The sequence below is a fragment of the Sander vitreus genome, chromosome 4 (assembly GCF_031162955.1).
Source record: "Sander vitreus isolate 19-12246 chromosome 4, sanVit1, whole genome shotgun sequence".
In the NCBI taxonomy this organism is placed as follows: Eukaryota; Metazoa; Chordata; class Actinopteri; order Perciformes; family Percidae; genus Sander; species Sander vitreus.
The window spans coordinates 2,187,592-2,215,294 of record NC_135858.1 but is presented as its reverse complement, the minus strand read 5'-3'; the positions used below and the strand labels follow the sequence as shown (position 1 = coordinate 2,215,294).

General features: G+C 41.6%; 6 protein-coding genes and 1 pseudogene across 6 annotated transcripts; 4 read left to right on the top strand and 3 right to left on the bottom strand.

The window, feature by feature from the left end:
* Positions 1 to 1,252: 1,252 nt before the first annotated feature.
* Positions 1,253 to 7,323, top strand: fbxo2 (F-box protein 2). The gene is made up of 6 exons (XM_078247684.1): positions 1,253 to 1,362; positions 2,545 to 2,610; positions 3,097 to 3,223; positions 3,713 to 3,805; positions 3,884 to 4,022; positions 6,765 to 7,323. Exons 2-6 carry the CDS (start codon positions 2,574 to 2,576, stop codon positions 6,897 to 6,899), a joined length of 531 nt encoding a protein of 176 aa, XP_078103810.1. The 5' UTR covers positions 1,253 to 1,362; positions 2,545 to 2,573; the 3' UTR covers positions 6,900 to 7,323.
* Positions 7,324 to 8,406: 1,083 nt separating this feature from the next.
* On the top strand, positions 8,407 to 9,800 carry LOC144516425 (histone H4-like). The gene has a single exon (XM_078247683.1). The coding sequence runs from the start codon at positions 8,422 to 8,424 to the stop codon at positions 8,776 to 8,778; it is 357 nt and encodes a 118-aa protein (XP_078103809.1). The 5' UTR covers positions 8,407 to 8,421; the 3' UTR covers positions 8,779 to 9,800.
* Positions 9,801 to 9,803: 3 nt separating this feature from the next.
* LOC144516424 (histone H1 pseudogene) lies at positions 9,804 to 12,042 on the bottom strand (annotated as a pseudogene).
* Positions 12,043 to 15,041: 2,999 nt separating this feature from the next.
* LOC144516161 (histone H4-like) lies at positions 15,042 to 15,417 on the top strand. Its single transcript, XM_078247354.1, has one exon. It carries the CDS (start codon positions 15,042 to 15,044, stop codon positions 15,396 to 15,398), a length of 357 nt encoding a protein of 118 aa, XP_078103480.1. The 3' UTR covers positions 15,399 to 15,417.
* A 5,861-nt stretch (positions 15,418 to 21,278) lies between these two features.
* LOC144516160 (histone H2B-like) lies at positions 21,279 to 21,653 on the bottom strand. Its single transcript, XM_078247353.1, has one exon. It carries the CDS (start codon positions 21,651 to 21,653, stop codon positions 21,279 to 21,281), a length of 375 nt encoding a protein of 124 aa, XP_078103479.1.
* A 1,066-nt stretch (positions 21,654 to 22,719) lies between these two features.
* Positions 22,720 to 23,103, bottom strand: LOC144516421 (histone H2A-like). Its single transcript, XM_078247681.1, has one exon. The coding sequence runs from the start codon at positions 23,101 to 23,103 to the stop codon at positions 22,720 to 22,722; it is 384 nt and encodes a 127-aa protein (XP_078103807.1).
* Positions 23,104 to 23,422: 319 nt separating this feature from the next.
* LOC144516418 (histone H3) lies at positions 23,423 to 24,067 on the top strand. Its single transcript, XM_078247678.1, has one exon. It carries the CDS (start codon positions 23,481 to 23,483, stop codon positions 23,889 to 23,891), a length of 411 nt encoding a protein of 136 aa, XP_078103804.1. The 5' UTR covers positions 23,423 to 23,480; the 3' UTR covers positions 23,892 to 24,067.
* Positions 24,068 to 27,703: the final 3,636 nt, after the last annotated feature.

Here is a 27,703-nt window from a genome sequence, read left to right as displayed (position 1 = left end):
TGTGAACTATCTTTCTTATGCTAAAACCTGCTGCTATCATACACATATGTGTGCTGGAGGGTTTGTGTTGTCTGGGAGGGATGAGAGGGTGTCAGTCAATTGTCTGTATCCCATAATACATGTGCTGTATATGTGGGTGGGTGAGTGTGTGTGGGAGAGAGAAAAGAGAGAGTGAAATGTAAGTAGGGGATAGGGGGTGTCTGTCTGTTACATATTTTATTAATTTTAAAAGCACTGATCTGGAGTGGCACCTTGAATTTTGTTGTGTTACTACACTGTATTCATGCAATGACAAATAAAGCTTGATTTGACTTTCAACATATACTGTATATGCATAGGCAGCATTAAGTGATTTCCACTCTCCACGATCAATACTAGACTTCTATGAAGTGTAGCTGTTTTTTAACTGGTATAGATTGTGTAACTTTCGATGCTTTGCATAGAATTAAAGAGACCAATTGCAATGTGAGCAGAATTCGGCTCGGAGCAATGTAAATTAAGTATTGTCACCAAACTCAATGTAGCAATAAGAATGAAAAAGTGTGAGTTGTTGTCACACCTGAAGTGTGTTCAGAAAGAAAGTGAGGCAAATTCTAGGAATGGCATCATTGCATACACACTTCGTTTACTTTGTCAATAAAAAAACAAGTGAGATTAGATGCCCCAGGCAATGCAATGAGGCAAATACAGTAACTAATGGTATGTTTGTTTTTTTATTGGTACTATCTGTTACCATATTTTGTTATAATAAGGAGAATCAATTTTGTGCTCTAGGTAGATTTTTTTCATGGGGTTTTTGTCACTTTTTTCAACGTTTTTGTCACTTTTTGTGGCTTTTTGTAACCTTCTGCATGACCTGGAAAGGTTGGACTGATGTACCTTTTTTTTATATTTCATGCATTTGTTTTAGATTTAGGTATTGGCCTGTAACCCATCTCCTAAACCCCTCCCTGTACATTTTACACGTTTCTTCTGTATTTGTTTGTATTTATTCCTTTTGTTAACTTGTGCAACATAAACTCTGATCTTTAAAGAAGACCATGGATGTTTTATTCCACTGTTGGTATTGATGTGTTTGCTCTAACTGACATTTGTGCTGAGTGTGTGCATGTGTGGTTCTGCTGGATGGATGCTTTCCCCAACCTGCAGATTGGGTGTTTTTTGTCTCTCCTCCTCCTCTCCCTCCCTCCCTGCTTTATCTCACTGTGTGTGTGTGTGTGTGTGTGTGTGTGTGTGTGTGTGTGCGCACTTCCTGGTTATATAAGCCACACAGTGACGAGGGAGCTACCCTGCAGAAGAGCTCAAGTTTAGTGAGAGAAAGAGACAGACGAAACAGAAGACTGCACTCGCCTTCCCCTGGCTGTGAGTAACACATTTGCTGTCTTACGTGTTTAGGCAGAGCAGAGCGTGTCATTTACAGTCGAGCATGACATCTGGTGCATTGTTCTGCATTGTTTATGCGTATGACTTTGAGTCTGCAGGGGCAGAGATGATTCAGCTGTTTTTGTGTGGAGCCTCAGTGAGTGTGGTTTAATGCATACAAATCTGGTAGACTAAAGTATGTTCTGTTCTCTGTGCCTCATCTCTTACAAAGAGCCAAACACATAGTTAATATTGTTAGTGTTGTGACTTATTTTAATGTTACAAACTCTGAAGTACACAAACAGGCACACAGACACAAAATGGAGTATGTGTTGTGTTTGTGTAGTACCCATTTCCACTAGAGAACAAAGATTAACTGCAGTACAGCTTTTAATCCACTCAATGAGGATAACAAGAAACCTCTCTGTCTATGTTCATGTCGTACACACCTCTTGAAGAAAATTAAAATGCTGTCTGACAGAGAGAGATCATATTTGAGTGAGTAATAATAGATGGGTGAGAAATTGCCTAATCCTGTTCTTTTCCACAGTCACGCGATAGCCTGGCCATGGATAAGAAACCTATCGACCAAGCTCACCATAACCCTAACCCTAAAACAGGCCCTTGAACCACTGATTTGTACGGTCGGCAACATGCAATCCCAGGTTGTTTTCCTGCTGACTGATGTCTGTCTGATGACTGGTTGATCCTCTGTGATACCTTCTATTCAGCATGTAAAGAGGGTGGCTTTTCGCCCATCTGTTGTGCTGTGAGTCAGCAGATAGGGCATTAGTGTTTGGAATCTGTGGAGATGACCTGGGTCCACCTTCATATGGGCTGCTTTTGTTTTTAACCTTTTCAATACTGGTGGACCCAACACTGTGTCTCTCGGTACTTACATATTTATCTATTTGTGTCTACAGCAATATATTTTAAATTCTACTTAAGATCACAAACACTTCAGTCAGTCTAAAGCAGTCAATCGATCCTTGTATGTGTGTGCGTGTTTGGGACAATAACATGAGGATATGGCAGCATACTTCCGGAGAGGATGCAGATGCAGTTTGGAACAAAAATCAATGTCTGATTCAAGCAGATTGGATGGGATCCGGGCAGCCCGATTGAAACTGCAGCACAGACAAATATTGATCTGAGTTTCTGTTTCTTGTTTCTCCTGTGCAGGCCCTGCCTACTCTGTATAAGTTGTAATCATGGCCCCCAACCTGCTAAAGAATCCCAGCGGGGAAGGTAAGAGGTCATTTTCTTCATAGAGGATCTGCAACTATAGTGTGGTTAACAAGATGTGCAGTGCAGGTATAAGCCTAACATCTGACATGTCAGGCTTTATCCTTCCCTTCAGCTATTTATTTTGCTAGGGCACCGTCAGTGCATGTGGGGCTTAGCCAAGGAATAAAATAATAAAGTTTTTAAAGATTCCATGGGCTTAGCGCAGCCCAAGACGTTTTTGATTGGTTTAAATAAATACTAGTCTATATCCACAATGTTCCACTTCCTAGAGACGGCTTTTTGGCCGGATGTCCGTTACCTTCAGCTTTCTCCCCTGGGGAAGAAGCCAGTAAATGGGTCTTGTGTTTTGTCAAAGTACCATTACCCTAACCCTATCTAAACCTGCTCTTGTAATTGAACTTGACTCAGTAAAAACTTGATAGTGTACATGATAGAAAACAGGCAATACTGCTATTGGCAGCCTGAGACTGTGCATTTCCCTCCCAGAACAGCTGGACTTCTGGGAGCTGACAGAGAACGGTGGGAGTCAGTGGAAAGTGGAGGACATGCCGGGAGACTGTGGCCACGACTTCTGCCTCGACGGAGTGACCAAATACTTTGCAACCTCCTTTGAGTGAGTGTTTATTACTGTATGTATAGTCATGTGGCTGTATTTAAATACTACAAATGCAATGCACTGGTCAACACAGCTGCAGTCTGTATCTACTAGTTAGCTAGTCCAAACATCCAACTACAAACATGTATACCATTTTAGAATAGATGCAAGATGAATATGTACAAACTAAGAAAAGATGAGAAAAAGGTCTGGGAATATGCGTAACTATCAACAAATGGGAGAGATTTGTAGAAAAACACATACAACCACTGCATCCAGTTTCTGGAGAGAATACCCATGGAATACACAAAAATGTATTCTATCACTCTAATTCAACAAACTATAATTCATTAGTGAGAGGATGTGGGGGAAACTATGTGTCATATAATCATTATTTGTTTTTTGTTAAAGACATTCTGGGAAAAATATAATTGAATAACTTATTGGAAAGCCACTTTTTTTTAATGCAAAATCCTCTTGCTTTCTGAAAAACAATATGTGTCCTAGGCTGTGTCTGAAGAGACAGGTGATTGACTTGTTAGCGGAGAATTTCACTGAGGAACACTTGGACCCTCAGCCTGACGTCACAGTGGAAGACTGGTAAGACAGAGTTACATGCATGTATGCACCTTCTCTAAGTGCTTAGTGTCACTGATTAATGGGCGGCTCATCCCGCAGGTACTGCGGGAGGACGGATTGTGGCTGCACCTACCAAATGTCCGCGAGTCTGCTGGACGAGAATCAAGAGGTCATACAGGAGTTCAAGCCTGAGCTGGTGACTCTTGACCCCGACTCTGACGACTGCTCGTGGAAACAGGTACACAGCGAGGGGAACGTTCTGTACATTCAGTGGCTCATCCTGGAGTAGCCTACAGGGACATGCATGACAGTCAGAGTGATTCTACAAATACATTAAACAAACTAAGGTCGCAGAAGTCCCCATTCATTACTTCCTGGCGCTGCGTTGGTAGTGGCGTGTAGTTTAAGACACTGGTGAGACGACAAAATACAATCCAAGAAGTCAACAGGTTCATGTGTTTAACGGCTCATCAGACACTAAAACACAACTGTTACTCACAGACAGAGTTTTTCAAACCTGGAAAGTTATCATGGCGGCAACTATTTATCTTTCCTCACTACAATCGCAAGGTAAACAGTAGAAATTTAGCATTCCCGTTTATATAGTAATCCTCCAGGAATGTGATGTTGCGTTTCGGCAAAAATTAGGCCAGGTTCAACTATTTTGCCAGATGAGCCTTGTGATGACCCCTCTTCCACTAGGTGTACCTGCATTGCTCTTTGTCTTGAAGGATCCGGGCCAAGGCAAAGGGTCGTTATCTTCCTTGCTATTCAAATGGCTCCCCTTCCTACGTCACATGCAGGCTTATTAAAGCAACACTAAAGCACTTTTCCCACTTCGGTCCCCCTACAGGTTGGAAGCAGAATTGTCCATTACCGCTGTCATAATGTCTCATTATGTCTCATTGGAACTACAGATCCGCTACCTGATCTGGCAAACTTGCATAATGTAATGTAATGGACAATTCCGCTTCCAACCTGTAGGGGGACTGAAGCGGTAAAAGTTCTCTAGTGTTGCTTTAAGCCCAGCTCAGACCAATTTGACCCGATTGGCAAGTTGAAACTTGAAACTATTTACAATGCGCTGGTCTGCACTGTTCTGAAACCTGACAGTTTACAGCAATGTGACTAGACGAGATGGTGTATCATCTCCATAGCAACGACTCTCTGTACTTCCGTTCTAACGTCCAACTTCTCCGGCTTTTTTGTAGCTGGATATAATTTGTAGCATCTTAAAATATGAATGAGGATAGTGAGATACTTGCTACAGTTGCTTGCTAGTAGTTCTGAAACGGCGAAAACATTAAATTTTTCTCATTCAACGCTGCAACCCTGCAACGTTCTGAAACGGTTTTGTCTCATCGCGAATCTTTGGTCTGAACTGGGCTTTATAATATACCGCGGTGACAAAAATCCGCTGTCAAGTCGGACAGTTTCCAGCCGATTCCAGCAGCCTTCAGGCTGAACAGGAAGTGACAGAAACACTATGGTCCGATTCCGATTTAATAAAATGTTATCAGACCCATATAGCTGCTCCTACACAGTCTCCAGTTGTTTTAATTATGGCAGAGTAGCTGTCAAACTGCTCCACATGTGATCTGTTGCTGATTTTAATTAACACCACACTGTAGATGATCTGTAATCTCAACAGATTTAGTCTCTCTGATTTCTAAACGTAACTATCAGCCACACAACATGTGTTCTGTACAGAATAAGCCTTTAAATCAGACAAATAGCAGTTAAAATCCCTCCAAATCAAAATCAATAAAAAGTTTACATAAAAACGTTATCATGTTGAGTCGATTGTGAACCAATCAGCTGTTAGATCAGCTGAGAGGCCGGCGTTTCCCAGCATGCTCTGAGTCCGCCTGGGTCTTGCAGTCGGTGGAGAGCAACTGCGGTGCCTGGCTCTAAAAACTTCGGCCGCCTCGATCGTGAGGTTATCGTTGCCCACGTGTGCATGACGTCAGAGCAAGTCGGGATCAAGTCGGACACAAATCTACCCAGCATGCATTGGGCGGCGATCGCCAGTGATCGATTCTGCGCAGATCTGGCTCATCTCGAACGAGCCTAATGTGTTTTTTGAACATTAAAGCACATAAACATGTTCTAGTAGAAACCCAAAATACAAGTATGAACATGAAAATGACCATAATATGTCTCCTTCAAGGTTTGGGAATGATCGTGGTCCTGTTTTTGTTTTAATATTAACTGTTGAACAGAAATGTTTGGTCATACATTCGATTTAGGAGAAACTGTCAGTTTATTAACATGCCTTTGTGGGGGCAGAGTGCAGGGAATAGTGGATTTATTTCAAGATAGTATATTCGCCCCATAGGGTTACACTGTAGCAGTGATTTTCAACCACTGTGCCAGAGATCGTCCTGTGTGCCGTGGGAAATTATCCGATTTTGCTTAATTGGTCCAACAATTTTTTTTATTGAGTTACTGCAAATAATTTGCCATTGTTGCGCATATGTGCCTGCAATGTGATGACTGACAGAGAAATGAAATACTGTCCTGTGTCAATAGGTAGCAGTATAGTGCAATAATGACCTTGTTGATTTAAGACAATAGAATTACTGCCACAGTAATTCAGGATGTAAGCAGTAGGGCCGAGATCATCGATGTAAGCCTGCAATTTTTTAAAAGGAAAAATGCTGATTCTGATCTTATTAGGCTACAATGTGTCATTTTGTAACATTTTTGGTTGGTGTTGTGCCGCGGGATTTTTTTAATGTAAAAAATGTGCCGTGGCTCAAAAAATGTTGAAAAACACTGCACTGACAAATCATCTGACGATAGTATCCAATATGGCGCCCATGATTTGAGTTGGCCAAACTCTCTCTAATATACGGCTCTGAATGTAAAGATGTTTTCGGGCACTTAATGAATCGACTGATACTGATCTTCTCATCCACACACTCACCAGACTGTACAGATCACAGTGTTTTTTGCTTTTATTTTGTTTGAACTCCAGATCAAACATACATTTTCTGACTACGGCCCTGGAATGCGTTTCATCGCCTTTGAACATGGAGGACAAGACACCAAGTTCTGGGACGGTTGGTTTGGAGTCCGGGTCACTGGGAGCTCTGTTACTGTCGGGGTCTGAAAGAGAGGAACACAAGAGAAATGAGGAAGGAGGGGACAAATAACTAGAGTAATATAACAACTCTAGAGTGGAGTGTAGGTTTCCAGGTTTCAAGAGGACCATGCTTTGCCTTGTGCACACCTCTGTATATCATAATGCTGTTCATGCTGTGGAAACATAATGCTGGTATGAAGACTGTACTTACAAATCTGTAAAAAAACAAAACCCTATCATGTTGCCACGGCGGCTTTACCAACATTAAAATGAATGCTTGCAACACAGTTATTAATATGATCTGTTAACTACTAGGCCTACCTCTGCACAGTGACTTACCCTGGTGTTGAACTAAATGAGGCGTTTGTTGGGTGGAGGTGTTGTAAGCAATCAAGTGGTTTAACGTTCCAGTTAGAATTAAAATGATGAAATAAAAACTACATCAATGCCTGTTTCGTCAAGTTGAACTTTCATTCAAAGATTTAATCAACTGAATGTGATCCTTCTTCATCCCAAGATGATTGAATTGTTAGCGTAAATGTAGATTTCAATGAGGTTTTTTTTTGTCTTCATTTAGAAGTAATGGCTGTAGATAGAATTCAAAATACTGTCAAATTTAGTTTTTCAGATTAAATGTTGGCATTTACCACACTGGGCCTACTTCTAATCTACCGTCCATGTAACTCTCTGATGCATTGACATATCCTACTTAGTTACAAATGGGTTAAACTGCTCCTTTCCGGATGGATGGATGGATATTGTACATTTTACATTTCATTACATCATTACAATCCCCAAATGTCATTGACCTAAATGTCCCTAATGTGAACTTTTGACAGTAGTAGCCTATATATTGTGTATGTAGGCTAACATTTCAGATCTATTTTCCTGATGTTGTTGATCAGGCTCATGTTTAAACATCTCATCACGATGTTATCTCCTGCTGCCATCTTGTGTTCGTTGTTTCATCTAACACAATACAATAGAGCATTCATGAACCTCTGTGTGAACTGGATAATATCAATAAATAACAAGACATGATGAACAAAACTGATTGATTACCAAGTGGTTAGCAAAGTAAAGTCTTTATCCTGAAACTAGACTGAAGAAGGTAGGTCACTGTGAAATAAAGTCAAGAACGATAAAGGTTGATTTTAGAAAATACCGAACAAGTCAAACTGTTATTATCAGGACTTTATTTACAGAGAAAGATGACCTGACAGAAGGAGATGTTTCACACAAACTTTTTTTGTTCATAAGTTATCATTTAGGAATTTCGAACAAATGACTTAGACCTATAAATGTTAATAAATATGAGGCTCTAAACCTATAGTCTGAACTTCAGAAATATAAAATCAGACTACATAGGCAGGAAGACAAGAAGACTTAAAGTATATGCATAAATTATAATCAAAAGGAAAGAAAACTGTTAACTTTTGAAAGCGGATGTGGGGAGGGCGGCTGAGTTTGGCTCCGCCCACCGAAGTTGGCGCCGTCTGTCCTCTCTTACGTCCGCAGATAAGATGTAAATACAGCCGGTCTGCTGACGATGAACTCATTCGTTTCTAACGATCCAACACCGACTGTACTCAAAATGTCTGGAAGAGGCAAGGGAGGCAAAGGACTCGGTAAAGGAGGCGCCAAGCGTCACCGTAAAGTTCTCCGTGATAACATCCAGGGTATCACTAAACCCGCCATCCGCCGTCTGGCTCGCCGCGGCGGAGTAAAGCGTATCTCCGGTTTGATCTACGAGGAGACCCGCGGTGTGCTCAAGGTGTTCCTGGAGAACGTCATCCGTGATGCCGTCACCTACACCGAGCACGCTAAGAGGAAGACCGTCACCGCCATGGATGTGGTGTACGCTCTGAAGAGGCAGGGCCGCACTCTCTACGGCTTCGGAGGTTAAACCTGATCCGGAGAAACTATAACAACACAACGGCTCTTTTAAGAGCCACACACTTTATCTAAAGTAATGCTTCCTGTTATCATAACCTAATAACAAACTTCTACCAACCATTTTATATCTGAAGACCATCTTCCTCTTGTCATAACATCGTAGAAATTATTAAGCAATATCACGGTAGTTTATTATAAAAACCTATGCTGTTTAAAAATGGATTCATGTGAATCAGATCGATGTTGGGTTATGCCTCCACCAGTAAATGACATGAATGAAGAGAAGTGGTAATGTATCAGCCAAAGGCAATTTAACGTATGCAAATGTACAACCTTATTGCTAAACCAGTGATAAGGGCCTTAAAGATCTTTATAGAAGTTTGAAGTGAAAGACCAGTTTACAGTATATGCTGTAGGCCTACTGTATATTTTTACAAACTGGAGCGTAGTCAAGTGCCAAAAGTGCAACAACATGATATAGTGCCATGGTTAAGTATAAAGTGCTGGTCAACAGTTATACAGCCTACAGCATCTGAAAACTGGGAACCTGAAAATTAATTTGGGATGCAGCTCAGTGTCAAGTCACAAGTCGGTAATAAACATTGTTTTGGTAAGGTGCAGATTCAAATGTTAAAAGTGAACAGCTTAGGACATTATGTAAATCTATGAATGTTCTTCCTAGCAAAGGTGGGCGTTGAGCCCAGATTAGGTGCTAAATGAACCCGTTTTATGGCACATTAGTACACTGAGACTTTGAGGAACACCACAGAAAAAAACCCACGCTGTGATTTGCTATCAAAAACTTCCAATTTCTTTATTTGTCATGTGCACAACAATACTGACAACCTATTTTTTGGCAATGAAAATGTTAGGTGTCAGGCATCTCCAACAATGCTCAATATCTAACTAAATAGGAAAGTTTAATCCAAAAGAAAAAGCAAAATATTGTATTTAAGACAACAGAATAATGTACTGCAAATTAAGATACAGGGCTAAATATTAACAAATGAAATACAAAAAAAGTCAAATTACATAGTAGTGAAACGAACAAGACTGAAGAAGTGTATATGCATGATGAGAAGCATGATGAGTTCAATGGCCTGTGGGATGAAGCGGTGCCTGAGCCTGGAGGTGCAGGACCGGATGAAAAAGTTCCTAACAGATGAATGTGGATTAATGTGTCTACAAATGTAAGATCATGAATGAAGAAAAGTGCTGAATGCATCAGCTACTTTAACAAATGTCTGTATATACATGTTTTTACCAATGTATTGCTAAACCTGAGGGATTATTCTTTTTTTCTGTTCATTACATTTATGTTTAATCAAGCTTTTATAAAATGGTAATAAAACGTGGTTAAAAGCTTGCTTCTCTAACCTTTAGGCCACCACTGCTCTCTTGTAATGTCTTTAATGTAGTCAGTTATATTCAAGAAACAGATGAATGTAACCTTACTTATGACACTGTGGGGTCCAGATTATAGGTCCCACACACATTCACTTTTCTTTCTGTAAGTTTAGCAATATTCACTATCAATCATGTATCAACATGGGTGTTCATGTTGTTACATGTTGCCCAGCTGACTTAGAGAGGAGGCTCTTCTCTCTGTGTGAGGGAGACAGGAAGTGCAGGTCTAAAGCTGTCTTCAGTTTGAACCATGATGAAGTGAAGGAGATGTGAGTGAGCAGAAACATGGAAGGTAGAATAGCCGATGTGCATCTTGACTGTGAGGAGTTTTCTCTCTGAGACAAAGCTGAGATAGGCATATGATGTGTGTGAAACTATCAAACTCACTTGTACCAACCCAAACAGAAATAATTAAGATATTCATATTCACCCACTTCATCTAAAGAGGTCTTCCTGTTATCGAAAAACACCAAAAAAAAGTGACTTTAATGTTCAGGGTATATAGTACTGTAAAATAAAACAATTGGGAACAGTTCAGTAAAAGCTCATGTATAGTAAAACAGGACATACATAAGAGCTTTGAGAATAAGTTTATCCAACTATAATGTAAAAGGGGAATAAATGAGATGTCAAGACTTTTTTGCCCCCATTGAACTACTGTTCTTAAAGGTGAGTGTATCCATGATCGAAGCAGTGAGACCACTAAAATATGACCATTAAACTTTTTGAAATTATCCGTAAGATTGAAGTACTCCTGTATCCTTTAATAAAAATGGATCATAAACTTGCAGAAAAGGTTGTGAAAATTGGTTGTTTGGGTATAAAATCAAGTTTAATCTTTTTAATTAAGTTGTGTTCCCTTCTTGGTTATCAGTTATTTCAATAAAACGATCATGTTTACAGTTGAGTGAAACCATTGGATTTGATTGCACAGACAACCTCTGGGATTTTGAACTGTGATCATTTATATAACAAAACAGAAATTTAGGGGCTTGTTGGTTTTAAAGGATACAAAAATATAAATAGCCTACTATATTTATTCCTACTTTGTCTCGTTTAAGTAGGCCAGGTTTGGTAATTGTAAAGACTTAATAAATTCTAACCATTGTGTCTACTCCTGATATAATAAAGCGTGCTGTTAATGACATAAGATTAAAAATGAAAATGCTCTCTGAGGATAATGTGGTGGCTCTTAAAAGAGCCGTTTGTTGAGACGGACTACAGCTCACTTCTTCTTGGGTGCTGCCTTCTTCACTTTGGGCTTGGCAGTCTTCTTCGCGGGGGCTTTCTTGGCTGCAGGGGCCTTTTTGAGCACTTTCTTGGGGCTCTTGGTCGCCTTTTTGGGGCTCTTTGTGGCCTTCTTGGGGCTCTTGGCTGCTTTCTTGACCGCTGCGGGTTTCTTGGCCTTCTTCGGGGATTTCTTGGCGGCTGCTGGCTTCTTAGCTGCCGCTGCTTTGGGCTTCTTGGCCACTGCGGGTTTCTTGGCTTTAGGAGCGGCTTTCTTGACCGGCTTCTTAGCCTTGGTGTCAACAGCATTCTTGTTCATCTTGAAGGATCCGGAGGCCCCGGTCCCCTTGGTCTGGACCAGAGTCCCCTTCGCCACCAGGCTCTTGATGGCGGTCTTGACGCGGGCCTTGTTCTTGTCCACATCGTAGCCTCCGGCGGCCAGAGCCTTCTTGAGGGCGGCCGCAGACACGCCGCTCCGCTCCTTGGAAGCGGCCACATTTTGAACGATGAGCTCGCTGACGCTGGGGCCGGCCTTCTTCGGTTTGGAAACCTTCTTCTTGGCTGCTTTGGCCGGTGAGGCGGCTGGAGCTACTTCTGCCATTTTCTACTCAAGCTTCTGTTCCTACTCACTTTAACACAGAGTCTGACTGGACTGATGAGAAGTATAGAGCAGGGCGGTGCACTTAAACACACCATGAGAACCGTGGAGACTCAGCCCATCCCAGTCGGTGGCTCCTCTGTGCAGTGTGGATGCCACTTTGTGTTTTCTCTTCGCTGATAAAAGCCTTCAAACTAAATGTGGGAGAAGTGCTGCAGTGTGACAGTGTCGGGGCCGATGGCGGATTCCTGTCTCTTCATGTTGAAGTCCCGCAGAGCTCTGATGCTCTCTGCATTTAGTCTGTGGAGCCTCCAAACCTCACCTCCTCATCGCCGTGAACAGCACTGCTCAGCGGCTTTTCCCACTCATTTCTCCTCTAAAATGATTTAAATCGCATCACAGTTTAATTTAAAGCCGTTTTCCAGCTGGCCCACATGTTTGTTCAGGGACTCGACGTTAAAACAACCATCTGCTGTTGATGAGTTTGTAATAAACTGAAGTTTTTCTGGTGGCAGCAAACACAATGAAGATGGACGAGTTTAGCCAGACTTCCTATCAGAGCTGCTCGCTGTGAACAGCTCCTCTGCTGAGGAATACGTTAAATATAGTTATAGGAAGTAGTTCTTCTGATCACACGGACAAAAATGGAGTATATCCACATCTTTTTTTTTTTTGTCAATTTACAGTATAATCACCATCAGACTAAAACCCATTCAAATAAAGGAAGATCTTTCTTCTCCTTAGTCATATACTAGGCTACTGCTACTCACTTCTCCAGGGAGACTACACCACTGGTTACAGTTACACTGTTTTAATGATACCATTCCTGAAAAGTGGAAAACTACATTAAGTTATTCTATGTATGCTGCTGAGGTTGAAAGTTAAGACTGACATTTAGATTTCCTTTAAAACCTCAGATCAATACAGCAGCTCAGATTCTACAGAGCTAAAATGAACTAAGACATTTCTCCTTACAGCTCAATATGACCCAATCATTTTGGCAGTTCTTTCATAATTTATGTTATTTTCCCTCTTGGTTATTATGGGGATGCATTTGTGCCAAAAGGATGTCACACGCTCAACTGAACATGTGAAGAAACAATCAATTTAATTATGCTCATTTTCAGGTTCATAATTGTATTTAGAGGTTGTTCCAGAATAGGTTTATGTGGTTTACTTTTCAGAAAACACCATCTTTTTGTCGTACTGCACATTGCTGCAGCTCCTCTTTTCACCCTGTGTGTTGAGCTTCTCACTTCCGTTCCATCTTTGTTTGGGGGTCGCACATGCGCAGTAAGTACTGCTAGCTTGTCAGTTGCAGAGCATGAGGGCGTGCCATGCTAGCAGCTAGGCGAGCATTATAACGTGTGTTCCAAAGTGACCACGTTTGTCTCTGAAGTAAAAGCTGGACTACAATAGAGCTGTTTGGAGCAGTTTGTGAACAGTGTTTTCTGTTGGAGATGGTAAGTCCCTTTGGGGTGGACTTTGGGCTTTTTCACTTTGTAAACCTATAACGTGCACAAAAACGATATATAACGCGATAAAGGAAAGGGGAAAAGCCAAAAAGCATAATATGAGCGCTTTAATTTTTAGTGAGGCCTTTCAACGCCATGGCCTCACCTGACAATTGTTATAATTTACATCCTAAATAGTTAACTGTTTTCTAATATGATAGTGTCACCTACATTTACTTTCATCTCCTGGCTCTTTTCCAGTAAGTCAAATTCTGGATCCAGAACAAGACATTTTATTTGCACACAACTTCTAAATCTCCATGAGACACGATAACAGCATATGCTTGAAGAAACAAAGGTCTGAACAGGCACCTATGAAGCCATTAAAGAAAGAGTGGCCCCAGGACACTCCTTTGATGGACCCAACAACTCTTGTTGGTTCAAGCCGTTAGATAAGCTATTTTGCTGTGAATAGTTTGTGGGGGCTGTGAAATTAAATGATGTCCTTACTGTGCTATAGAGATGGAAACGTTGTGCTTTAGAGATGATAACGTTGAGCTACAGAGATGGAAATGTCGGTACAGCTTGTATCTGACTGGGACTGATGATGTGTAAATGTGCAATCAGCACACACAAAAGGATAACATGATGCATGAATTATACTTAGTGACAAAAATGGGTTAAACTGCTCATAGACAGACAGACAGACAGACAGACAGACAGACATACAGTTGCAGTCAAACATTTGTATTTTGGGAAATTTATTTCTTTTTTTTCTACAAATAAATAAATGTAGTTTCTTCCATTGACCTATATGTTCCTTATGTGAGCTTCTGACTCTAACTGTTCAGTATATTGGCTATTATGTTTTTATCATTTCAAATCTGTTCCCCTGATGTTTCTGATCAGTCTCAAACATATAGCCTGTAGTTAGAGTACCTCTCTGTGATTTGTTACATTTGGTAATGATTCCCTCCCAGCTCACCATGAGATTGTATATATATATATGTATATATGTATGTATATATGTATGTATGTATGTATGTGTGTGTGTGTGTGTGTATATATATATATATATAACTGATTGTCTTCTAAGGGTATTGTAAAGTCTTTATCTTGAAACTAGACTGAAAAAGTCAGGTAGCCGTGAACTAAAGTCAAAAACAATAGAACTTGATTTGAGAAAATACCTGGAACAAATCAACTTTATTTACAGAGAAAGATGACCTGGCAGGAAGGAGATGTTTCACAATTTTTTAGTCATGAGTTATCATAATGTAGACCCACTAATTCCTTGAAAAGAAAGGACTTAAAATTATTATAATAAATGTTAAACAAAGGTCAGGTATATGAGGCTGTAAACCTTCAATCTGAACCTCCGAAGTATAAAACTACTATAGAGGCAGGAAGACACGAAGGATAAAAAAAATACATGAGTACATAATCATCAAAAGGAAAGAAAAACGGTTCAGTTTTGAAAAATAATATGGGGAGGGCTGCTGGGTTTGGCTCCGCCCACCGAAGTTGGCGCCGTCTGTCCTCTCTTACGTCCGCAGATAAGATGTAAATACAGCCGGTCTGCTGACGATGAACTCATTCGTTTCTAACGATCCAACACCGACTGTACTCAAAATGTCTGGAAGAGGCAAGGGAGGCAAAGGACTCGGTAAAGGAGGCGCCAAGCGTCACCGTAAAGTTCTCCGTGATAACATCCAGGGTATCACTAAACCCGCCATCCGCCGTCTGGCTCGCCGCGGCGGAGTAAAGCGTATCTCCGGTTTGATCTACGAGGAGACCCGCGGTGTGCTCAAGGTGTTCCTGGAGAACGTCATCCGTGATGCCGTCACCTACACCGAACACGCTAAGAGGAAGACCGTCACCGCCATGGATGTGGTGTACGCTCTGAAGAGGCAGGGCCGCACTCTCTACGGCTTCGGAGGTTAAACCTGATCCGGAGAAACCACAACACAACGGCTCTTTTAAGAGCCACCCACTTGATCTAAAGGAATGCTTCCTGTTATCATAAACTAATAACAAAAACCAACCATTTTATTCATGGCGGGAGTTTCTAAGGTATCGAATGTGATTGTTCAAGTGGCTGGTACCACAGCGCACCACTTGTACAACAGTTACTAACTAACCCAAATCACGTTCCGTCTGTATCAAATGCATGCCACATGCACACAATGCGTCCTGAATATGACCAAACATTTCTGTCAATTCAACTTTTCTGCCTAACCTACACTGGCTCCCTGTGCACTACAGTATTTAATGTAAGACTCTCTTATAAAGCAATCCATAATCTCGCACCCAGCTACATGTCACCCCCACGTTCCACCTCTCCACCATGGGGGCCCACCAGGGCCTTCAGCTGTTCAACTCATTTAAAAAAATGTTATTAAAGACCTACCTTTTTAATAAAGCTTTTAATCTTTAAGTCTTCATAGTAGCTACTGCATCGCCATAGAAACCCTCCCGACACTTTTTTACGGCTTTTCAGATGTTCTTAGCACTTTCCAGATGTTTATTTTGTAAAATGTATCGCTATGAAGAGAAATGTATTTTATTGTATTTTCTTCTTTTATGCCCTCTTAAACATGTAAGATGTCCTTGTGTATGTAGAAAGGCGTCAGCCAAATAAAATGTATTATGAGGGGGCTGGGAACCGCGGTACAAAGCTACACGGTTCACACAGCAGGGCTGTGGAACCCTATTGTTTTTGTAAGGATTATTAGGGCCCGAGCACGAAAGGGCGAAGGAACCTATTATTTATGTAAGGATCATTATTATTCTGCGACATCACTCGCATTTTTGAGGGGCTTAGCATGCTGGAAAACTCACAAAAATGTGCACACATGTCAGACCTGGCAAAAACTACAAAGTTCTGTAGTGATTGGGCTCGAGGGTTGCCAGGGGGCTCCATAGTGCCCCGTAACGATCTTCTGAATTCTGAAAAAAATGAGAAGTTAATATACCAAATGTTGAGGGAACATAGGTCTCATCTTGAAGACCATGGAGCATTTTTTGGAAATGTTTCCACCTGACAGGAAGTCGGCCATCTTTGTTTTCGTGCAAAATTTTCAAGGGGGTAAGCCTGCCTCCACAGAGCATAGCTCCTATGGAGCCATTTTGTTGCTAACAAGCTATCACCTGCCGTTAGCACACCATTGACTGCCATTCATTTTGGCGGCACTTTGACAGCGAATAACTTTACATCTGAAGCATTTAAAGACGTTTTGGTAAAAATAGGCTAATGATTGTGTCATAACCACGCAACTTACTGTCGCATAGTAGAGGAATTACCGTATAGTATAGGAGAAGCTCTCAGGCAGTTTGGACTTCCATTAGCTGTTTAAGTTTAATTACTAATGTTAACTATCATTTTAGTGATCAATAATGAGCCTGTGTCTATGTTATCTCCTTACATATACCTACGCTCTCCGTCTCTGCTAGATTGGGAATGATTGAGATTTCTCTTGGCACAGCTACCAGAAGACTTACAACTTTCAGACAGGTTGCTCACGTCACATCTACGTCGTCTCTCTCAGTTGGAGGCTGCTCAGTAACGCTCAGCCATCACCATGGCTCATCACCACCAAAAGTGACATCACTGGTCTTCGTGGAAATCTCAAGGGGGTAAGCCAGCCTCCGCAAAGCATACTTCCTATGGAGCCATTTTGATGCTACCAAGCCATCACCTTCCGTTAGTATTCCAATGACTGTCATTCATTTTGGCGTCACTTTGACAGCGAATAACTTTACATCTGAAGTGTTTAAAGACTTTATTTGTCCGTTGTTTATTTCTAAAGAAACACGACAATGTATACAAGGCTCCATTACCTTGTATCTCAGCCATCACCGGAAAAGTGCTTCTAATAGTCTTCACTGGTCTCCGTGGAAGTCTACGGCATGGCTTTGTCCATTCATTTCACTGTCTATGGTTTGAACATGTATTTCATTAAAAAAGCAACACAGTGGCTGCTGCTAAAGAGAGAGAATTTGCTGCTAGAGTAAATGCGTAAGTTCCAATATAGTGTATTAATATATTTAATCATGAGTATAATGTTACTGGTGAAAGTGTATTGAACCTATAATCTATTTCATTTAGGTGCAATCCTGCGGGTAAAAAAGTCCTACGCCTACTAAGCCCATTCTGAGGCTGCAGCACCATCATTAACAGATTTATAATTCATAATCTTTTATTTCAAAGTGACAATCATTCACCTGCAATACTGTGGAACTCGTTTTTTTAACGGCTCTTACTGGTTTGTGTCCAGGGAACAGGCAGCTCCTATTTATCTCATCCTGTCTTACTTTATATGAGCGTTTACTGAATTGTTCCCATTTATTTGTTTCTATAGATAACCTAAACATTCTTGAAATTACTTACAGGGTGTCTACAGGTATAAACAAGTAAAATGTAAGACTTTTTAAGACCTTTTAATACCACTTCTAAATGAAATTTAAGACCAAACTTACGATGGAAATACAAATCAAAAGTGGAAATATACAGTAGTCTTTCCAAGTAAACACACTGATGTCTGTTCAGAATGAACAGTGTGGTAAAATAATACTTGGTTGAGTTTAAGAACATTGACTAAATGTGTGTAATGTGAAAGGATAACAAAAAAATGTCATTGCTGTCCTAAATTACATCTATTATTACAATATGTTCAGAACATTTAGGTCCCACGAACAAATGCTTATAAAATCAATTAAATATAAAAAATACTGTTCCTTTTGAACAAAAAAATAAAGTAACATAAATAAATAAATGACAATTCCAGCTGCTTTTAAAATGCAAATACATTTACATAATAGAATTATGTGAACAGACTAACCTTAGCAGCTAGCGCTAGCTAGTAGCACAACATAATGATTACATCTCTTTGGTTGTCTAAATACATCCATTGTTAATTTAGATAAGCATGTATAAACGTTCAGGAACAACAAAAACACAATGTTTAACGTTAGTGAATGTTTTATACAATGAAACGGCGAGTTCATGAGTTCGCCACTTGTAAGAGACATAAGAGAGAAGCTCATGAATGAGCATGTTACTACTGGTTGCTACAACAACACAAACAAACTGTTGCTAGTGTGCATGTCCATCGTGACGTCATAATAGGAATATTTCAAAATGCACTCATTAAAGGTAATTTGGCTGGCAAAACAGTTAAAGTCCTTCTTACATTACACAATAATAAAAGCCATAATTTTTAGATGAAAACTAAAACCTTTTGGATCATTTTTTACTTCTTCCAACCATATGTTACATTAAGAATCAATGTAGATTTACATATTGCAATAATATCATACTCCTACAATGAATCATTGTGAAAACAAAACTTTCTAGATGTTGTATTGTTACTTTGGCCAGGTCATCATCAAAAAAGCGAATTAGTACATTCATGATTTTGTCCATGTTGATATTAGTTGCTTCATGTACATTGTTTGCTTCAACATACATTATTAAAAACGTTGCATTGTATAGCTTTTCATTTAGACGTCTAAACTCTGGGACAAGGCCGTTATGTTTAAATACCTGCCATGCTGATTCCAAACAGACAGCTTTGTCAAGGCAGTTTGGGCTTCAGATAGCTTTTACACAGTGGCCATCGTTGATGATAAATGGTGTTCCGCTATGAACGTGCACGCACGTATTGTTTGTATTACAAACGCGGTCGGTCAGTGAAGGCGCAGTCGCAGCGGTAGCCGTCGTTGCCTGTAACGTACTGTGCTGTCGTACAGTATCTTCCTTGACCACGCGCTGCAGAAGCACCCGGCTCCCTCAGTTTGAGGCACCAAGTGCTAAAACGGCTTCCCGTCTCCAACCTTTTCCTCTTGTCCTCTATTCATGCCCAGCGCCATTTGTTTTAACTGCTTTCTCAACTAAAGCCGTTTCTACATGCTCCAAGTTTGATCAACTTTGCCTCCATTTTTTTAGCCGCATTACCACGGAGACCACACCGCCACCGCACTCTCGCTTTTCGGCAAAGACCCGCCCTATTTTGCATCTGATTGGCTAGAACCCGTTTCATTGGTAGGTGGAAGTTCGATGATTGGTTAAATCCAGGGCATCAAAAACAGATCCCATGTGGACTTTTTAATTTATTTATTTTTCTACAATAGTCATATGCCAGAAATCGGGCACCAGGCCCGATTACTTAAAGGGGTGATAGAATGATTATATAGGGTATTTCACACTGTTCTTTAAGGTCTCCTAATAAGGTATGTAACATTGGTTGGGCTGAAAATTGCCTGAATGCTATTTTATTAGGCCCTTAACTACCCTGTGAATATGGCTCCATTTGGAACAACAGCTTTTCTTCCAAATATGGTATGCTCATGAATATTTAGATGAGCTGCGCGCTGATTGGTTTGAGCGAACCCCATAGAAACACATTGGAGACGAGACAGCAGGTCTTATATTTGAGCCACTGCAAAGTTATATGTTGTTTGTCGTTATTAAATTCACTTCTGAGACTTTTTTATGCGAGAAATCAACTGTATAAAACTCAAATATGGGCCGTTTTATGAAAATTGATGGCTAATTGCAAATTTGGTAAGACGTGTCGGACTTTAGGAGCTCCACACAGTCTGACGAGAAAACGGCAACCTCCATACCCAGTGAAAGTCACCGTTTCTCGGCTGCTGGACTACTGGGGCTCCGCGGAGCTGCCAGCATAACTAGAGTATATTTAGTTTGAATTTCGTCACGCCACTTATATAACATCTACCCCAAGGTCTTATAAAGCTAACAATGGTGTCTGATTTCATTTTAATGCATTTTTGTGAACATTGGGGATTTCGTTAGCTGCTACTGTCCCTTCAATCCTCTGAATCGCGGCTAGCTGCAGGCCCTTGAGCTCCATCAGGGCCTCGGCATTTTGTAGTCCAGTAACCCAGAACCGGTGACTTTGCGCAGGTATGGAGCGCCGCGGGCTTCCCTTCGTGATGGAGATCCAGCTAGCTCACAGCGAGTCTATGAAGTAGGACACGCCGGGGGGCAAGGCAGCACCGGCCGCTGTCACATAGCCTGCTGAGCTCCTGCTGAACTGCGACACACAGTCGGACAAAATTAGCAATTAGCCATCAATTTTCGTAAAACGGCTCATATTTGACCTCTACATAGTCGATTTCTCGCATAAAAAAAAAAAAAAAAGTCTCAGAAGTGAATTTAGTAATTAAATAGCAGACCTCTGGATATCTGCATGACCTAGCTAGATTCAGAAGACTAAGCTGACCTCAGGTCAGTGGTGTAGCCTATGCAAATGTTGGGGCGTGACAAAGACTAGGAGTTGGGATGCTGACGTCAGCTTCCAGCTTTGTTCAGACTCGCCTGTTTTCAGCGGCAGTTTCAAAATGTGAGATTGCAGAGGATAGGGGTATCAATGAGATTTTGAGCTTCTGTGTATGTCCTATTTACCCACTTGTTATTCAACTATGAAGGTAAAAATTGGTTTTGCGTTCTATCACCCCTTTAAGCCCTGCGTTCGAGCTGCTTTCCGTTCATATGATCGATAGGTGAAATCAGTTGCCTCGAAAAATAAACCGCATGCAAGGTCCTAATTTATTCTTTTTTTTTTTTTTTTCGTCAAGGCCGCAGGCTGGAGATACTTTAAGCCCTGTGAATTTAAGACAATACTTTACGGCCTTATTTTTTAGGAAAAGTAATTTAAGACTTCAGACTTTAAGGATCTGAGGCCACCCTGTAGTTAGTATAATGCACTGGAAGTTTTTCTATAACAGAAAACCTCTTTAGATGAAGTGTGTGGCTCTTAAAAGAGCCGTTGGTTTAGTGGATTACAGCAGCGGGATGGTTTACTTGGAGCTGGTATACTTGGTGACGGCCTTGGTGCCCTCAGACACGGCGTGCTTGGCCAGCTCCCCGGGAAGCAGCAGCCTCACGGCGGTCTGGATCTCCCTGGAAGTGATGGTGGAGCGCTTGTTGTAGTGAGCCAGACGGGAGGATTCACCGGCGATGCGCTCAAAGATGTCGCTCACAAACGAGTTCATGATGCCCATGGCCTTGGAGGAGATGCCGGTATCGGGGTGGACCTGCTTCAGCACCTTGTAGACGTAGATGGCGTAACTCTCCTTCCTGGTCTTTCTCTTTTTCTTGCCGGTCTTGCTGACAGCCTTAGAGACGGCTTTCTTGGAGCCCTTCTTCGGCGCTTTGACGGTGGGTTCTGGCATATTTAGTTTTGATAAATATTTCTATGTCGAATGTGGTGACGCTCCACAGAACGTTCAATTTGTATCCACTTGATGCAAATGTCACTGTGCTGTTGCTCGCACAGGATTGGTTGTCTTCTGAGCGCAGGACTGAGCATGCGCTGAACAAGAAGCCGTTCCTGTGAGCAGATGTATTTATTGTCGGGAACAAAGAGAGGTAATGTGTTTTGTGATTGACTGCATTAAGAGGACGTGCTCGTGTGTGTGCATAAGAAATATCACTACAGCATTAGTCTCGCTTTGCTACACCATTAACACGGTTGTAAACTATACATATAGATCATTTTCTAAAACTGTTATGGTTTGTTAACTAATAAAACATAGGCTATTAGTAACGATGAGTTACTTTGTTTAACAACCTGTTCAACATTCAACGTATTATAACCTCTTTTATGGACGGTTATCCTAACTGGTGAAAAGCAATGCCATGACTTGGATAGGCTTAGTAAATAAAAAAGCCTGTCCAGATGAGCCAGTAATAAATAAAATGGTAACTAAATACAGGTGCTGCTCAGTAAACTCTGAAGTCCAGTGGACACTCCTGAAGGCATCAAGCAGCTAACTGTTTATTGAAATCTGGTTTTGAGGGATAATATGAACTAATTAAGACTTTTTTTGGCTATTGTTGCAATGAACAGTAATGACAATTGGCCCCCCAAAATTCTGCTGTGTTTACAGTGTAATGTGTGAAACCAGTGAATCTAATTGTTAATATTAAATATGTTTGTTATTTTATGACAATTACCAAAAATTTCAATAAATCTGAATATGGAAAGAAACTGAAGTAAAATAAAAAACCCTAAACAAATAGTAAAATTAACTATTTGCCTGAGAGATGGTGGCGTAGATATCCTTATTTAGTACATGAAAACCTTTAAGGGTTATTCTTGACTGTCTCCCCAAATAGCAAAACAATACACATTTTCCTTTCAGCGACACATGAGAACCCGCTCTTTATCAGGAGAGTGTGTGGCTCTTAAAAGAGCCTTTTTGTGTATAGTTTCGAGCAGTCAGCGAGTTTCCAGTTTTACTTCTTGGCGGGCTTCTCGGTCTTCTTGGGCAGCAGGACGGCCTGGATGTTGGGCAACACGCCGCCCTGAGCGATGGTCACTCCGCCCAGCAGCTTGTTGAGCTCCTCGTCGTTGCGGACAGCCAGCTGCAGGTGACGGGGGATGATACGAGTCTTCTTGTTGTCGCGGGCAGCGTTTCCAGCCAGCTCCAGGATCTCAGCGGTCAGGTACTCCAGCACAGCCGCCAGATAGACGGGGGCGCCAGCTCCCACACGCTGAGCGTAGTTCCCTTTGCGGAGCAGCCTGTGAACACGGCCGACTGGGAACTGAAGCCCGGCACGGGAGGAGCGGGTCTTTGCCTTAGCTCTGGCTTTTCCTCCGGTTTTTCCTCGACCACTCATTTTTAGATGCTCTCGTAAGTCTCGACTCAGAGAAATGTTTTCACAACGGCTGAAATCCTCCTTTTTATGTCCGCGGAGCGCGGGAGCCGCCCATTTCCAGACAGACCAACCAGAAAAGAGGCTTCCAGCAGAGCAGCAGAGGGCGGCCCGCTCTGACATTTTGGCGGACTTTTTCAAAACATTGTTCGCCAATGAGCGGCGGAGATTCGGGCGGTGGGTCGCTCCTTGAGGCGGTGCTGAGCGCCAGAGGAGCCCCTCACCAATCAGAAGCCGAAGGTGTGAAGCGGCCTCTCACAGCTCACATCCGGTCCCACAGTTTAAGAGCACAGCTTCCCCGTTTGACTTCATAGTTCTCCTGATCGCAGAAAGGAAAAGTCATGGCAAGAACCAAGCAGACCGCTCGTAAATCTACCGGAGGCAAAGCCCCCAGGAAGCAGCTGGCCACCAAGGCTGCCCGTAAGAGCGCCCCGGCCACCGGCGGCGTGAAGAAGCCTCACCGTTACAGGCCCGGTACCGTGGCTCTGAGAGAGATCCGTCGCTACCAGAAATCCACGGAGCTGCTGATCCGCAAGCTGCCCTTCCAGCGCCTGGTCAGAGAAATCGCTCAGGACTTCAAGACCGACCTGCGCTTCCAGAGCTCCGCCGTCATGGCTCTGCAGGAGGCCAGCGAGGCTTACCTGGTCGGCCTGTTCGAGGACACCAATCTGTGCGCTATCCACGCCAAGAGGGTCACCATCATGCCCAAAGACATCCAGCTGGCCCGTCGCATCCGCGGAGAGAGGGCTTAAACCGTCTGCTGCTGCTGCTGCTCCTCAACACACAAAGGCTCTTTTAAGAGCCACCAAATCATTCTAAGAGTATTTCCTTTTTTATTTGTATTCCGTCTTAAACACGAAACGCACAATCTGTAGCTTACTTCGTATGAAATATTGACGCTGAAGTGAAGGAGGGGGGGGAGAAAAAAAAAAAAAAGAAGCTTGTCAGAAACATCAACTTGTAGGCTAACATTATCACTCGGGTAATATTTACAGACCGTGAACTGAATCTGAAGTAGCCTAATATAAACTCTCTACACGTGTAGTTATATTTACATAAATACAATGACAACATTAAGTCCATTCCGAAAAAAATATTAAAACAAGATGTAGGCTTATTTATTTGTCGGTTAAGTACATTGTAATAAAGCGAATTTGATGTTGAGATAAGCTGTGTTGGCTCAGGAGAGAATTTGTTCTTTAAATAATAATTAGGACAATGTGAAAAAACTGGTGAATTATGATATAAATTAAGAATTTACAGGTCACTTTTATTACAGTTGAATCCTGTTCAGTTGAACACTGATCAGCAGAGGGAGATGAAGCAGCAGCAGAAAAGTGCTGCAAGTTCCTCTCAGAACACACATTTAAGGACACACCACAGGTGAATAGAGTAAAAAATAATAGATATCACCATGAAACTTCCCCTGTTGATTACTGACATTAAGACTAATTTTTTTTGTATTGCAAGAGGTTTTTGCCTGTAGTGTCTGGTCTTAAAAGACCTCCAGGCTGCAGTTTACCTGCTGAAATTTAAGATTTTCAACTAAAGTCATTCATTGTTTGTCATCGTGTGAGGTTACGGGAGTTACACAGTATGTAAAGTGACAAGTTCCAGTTTGTCACATGTTTGATATGACTCATTCTGAAAAAATAAAGGAATATAACTAACAAAATAGATGCTTTCATCTTGAAGTCTTCAGCCTCTCTGTCTCAGCCTGTCTCCAGCTCATGTGTCTCTGTCACACTGTGGTGCAACTTATTTTTTATTCCTAGTTTATAGTTTTGTAAAACTTTGTCTTGCAAAACGTGTTATCTTCTTTTTGTTAACGATTCACTGCTGAAGCAGCCTTCCCAGTTCATTATGTTTGGTGATTTCAGTCTGTCCACCTCTTTGGTCCAGACTGAAATATCTCAACAACTGTAGCGGTGGTTTTCTTGGTTTGCCGGTTCAATCTTACTCATTTAATTCAACTTCAAGGGCCTATTTATGAAATTGAAAGTTAAGTGATTTACTTGCTAACTGCGTGAGACCCCACAGCGGCCTCCGTACAGAATAAATAGTCAGACGACTCCATGTCGATTGCAGAAGTTCACTGCATGCATATTTATTTAAACAATTACATGTTTACAAGTAAACCGAGTGGAATACACTACATGTTGCAATATCTTAATTATTTCTGTTTGGGTTGGTACAAGTGAGTTTGATAGTTTCACACACATCATATGCCTATCTCAGCTTTGTCTCAGAGAGAAAACTCCTCACAGTCAAGATGCACATCGGCTATTCTACCTTCCATGTTTCTGCTCACTCACATCTCCTTCACTTCATCATGGTTCAAACTGAAGACAGCTTTAGACCTGCACTTCCTGTCTCCCTCACACAGAGAGAAGAGCCTCCTCTCTAAGTCAGCTGGGCAACATGTAACAACATGAACACCCATGTTGATACATGATTGATAGTGAATATTGCTAAACTTACAGAAAGAAAAGTGAATGTGTGTGGTACACTTGAATGATCTGGTCCCCACGGTGTGACTAAAGTGGAGAGAGAACTTGAGACCTTGATTGTAATTTGTCGGTTATGAAGGAAACTTAACATTATGTTGTAGATGGGAAGTGGTATTTGTAGTTTTTTGTCCTGTAGTTTGTAGAGTAGCCCATTGTGCCACCTTTTATCAAAAGCCTTTTCTACATTAATGAAACTTTGGGTGATTGCTTCTGATAGCCTGAGGCTGTTGTCGGTGGTGGATCTGTTTTTGCGGAAGCCAGCTCGGTGAATGCCCAGGAGTCCCGTGTTTTCTGTGTGGTGTGTGAGACGTGCAGTGATGGTGCGTTCAAACGATTTTCCAATATGACTAAGAAGGCTGATGGGTCTGTAGCTGGTGGGGTGTTTAGGATCTTTTCCGGGTTTATGGATCACTGTGACTATGGCTGTTTTCCAGGGCAAGAGAAAGTAACAGGTGGTAAGACAGGTGGTGAAATATACTTCTGGTGCTTGCTTTATCAAGATGGTGTCTATTTTGTCTTGTCCGGGTGTTTGGTTTTTCATTTTTTTTTCAGGTGAACTTTGATTTCATGGGCGGTGATGGGCTGTGTCAGTTGGTCATCTGCTGAGGTCAGTGATAGGGGGGGATTTGTTGTGGCCATGTCAACGGTTTTCTTCCATTCCTGGTCAAAGTCTGAAATGGAAACACGATTCATGTTTTTTATTTTTTGCCAGAAACTATATGGATTAGTTCTGAGTTCTGGATTAAATCTGTATTCGGTGCATCCCCACTTAAAACATCAGCTCATAGCATTGTTTATTTACTCACATGGCATTTATCTTTTTATTAACAGGACAAAGAAAATGACTCACTGTGGATGAAGAGTTTTTCTGTAGGACCAAACAGCACTTCGAACAGGTAAGATGTATTCCAAAGAATTTAACATAAATACAGGAAATGTGTGCAATAGAAGTAGGTATGTTTTTGTAACTGAGAGTAGAGTTATTAAACCAACATGACCATTTGAATTGTTTAAGGTTTCAAAGATGTCCCGTAAGAGACCTTTGCCAGGACAAAAGCGAAACCTTTTATTTTATTTAAAGAACCAGCCAAGTGAGAAAAGACAGACAAACACACTGACAGAACAGCCAGAACGATTGATAGAAACGACAGGACAACAGACAGAGGAGCAACACAAAGGACAGAGAGAGCAGGAGACAGGACAGAGAGAGCAACAGACAGGACAGACTGACAAACAAGCAGAGGAGCAACAGACAGGAAATAGAACAACCAACAGGGCAGATGGAAGAAGACAACAGCAGGGCCAGAAGAGTCATGCCCTGGCTGGAGCAGCAACCTATAGATCCATTTTCAAAAATGAGTGGACCTCTTCATGGCCATTTATTACCAGAGGGAGCCTCAACACGCACTACTGGTGTGCAGTCTGCCGTATTGAAAACTCATGTTGCCACCAGGGTGTGACAGATGTAGCGCGCCACATAAAAAGCAAAGGCCACCAAGATAAGCAACGAGCTCTCCAGTCCACAGCCACAATATCCCAATATGCAATGCCCGTTCCATCTGTTGGGGGTATGTCTGTACAAGAGGTTAAGGTATGATATGTGTAATGGTACTGTCAAGGTTCAAAGGAACAACATTGTTCAATCCCAGGCTCATCAAGCCACATGTCAAAGTATCCCTGAGCAAGACACTGGCACGAAACAATAAAATGTAGTGTTACATCTGCTTAGATTGCAGCAACATCTAGGGTTTAAACCTAGGATCAGACATTTAGTGGGGCTCAGCCCCTAATGAGAATCTGACACTGATACAGTGCCTTGCAAAAACATTAACCCCCCCCCCCTACGACAAAAGCTCCTTTATGGACTACCAGAATCAAATGAAATGATAATGAGGTGTAAACAATAAATACATAAATATAAAAATGTCCTTGACTGGGTTACAGGTGCATAGCATTGACGACAACGACACAGGATATTAAATTGAACCTGTAATTGTTTGCCCTCTGTCACTAACAGACAAGTTCGCAAACTAACTTGAAGCTATGAAATTGAT

Coding starts and splice junctions, on each gene's coding strand:
- LOC144516418 (XM_078247678.1), top strand. CDS start 23,481: ATGGCAAGAACCAAGCAGACCGCTCGTAAATCTACCGGAGGCAAAGCC.
- fbxo2 (XM_078247684.1), top strand. CDS start 2,574: ATGGCCCCCAACCTGCTAAAGAATCCCAGCGGGGAAG. Junction 2,611..3,096: donor AAAGAATCCCAGCGGGGAAG/GTAAGAGGTCAT, acceptor TTTCCCTCCCAG/AACAGCTGGACTTCTGGGAG. Junction 3,224..3,712: donor TACTTTGCAACCTCCTTTGA/GTGAGTGTTTAT, acceptor TATGTGTCCTAG/GCTGTGTCTGAAGAGACAGG.
- LOC144516161 (XM_078247354.1), top strand. CDS start 15,042: ATGAACTCATTCGTTTCTAACGATCCAACACCGACTGTACTCAAAATG.
- LOC144516425 (XM_078247683.1), top strand. CDS start 8,422: ATGAACTCATTCGTTTCTAACGATCCAACACCGACTGTACTCAAAATG.
- LOC144516421 (XM_078247681.1), bottom strand. CDS start 23,103: ATGAGTGGTCGAGGAAAAACCGGAGGAAAAGCCAGAGCTAAGGCAAAG.
- LOC144516160 (XM_078247353.1), bottom strand. CDS start 21,653: ATGCCAGAACCCACCGTCAAAGCGCCGAAGAAGGGCTCCAAGAAAGCC.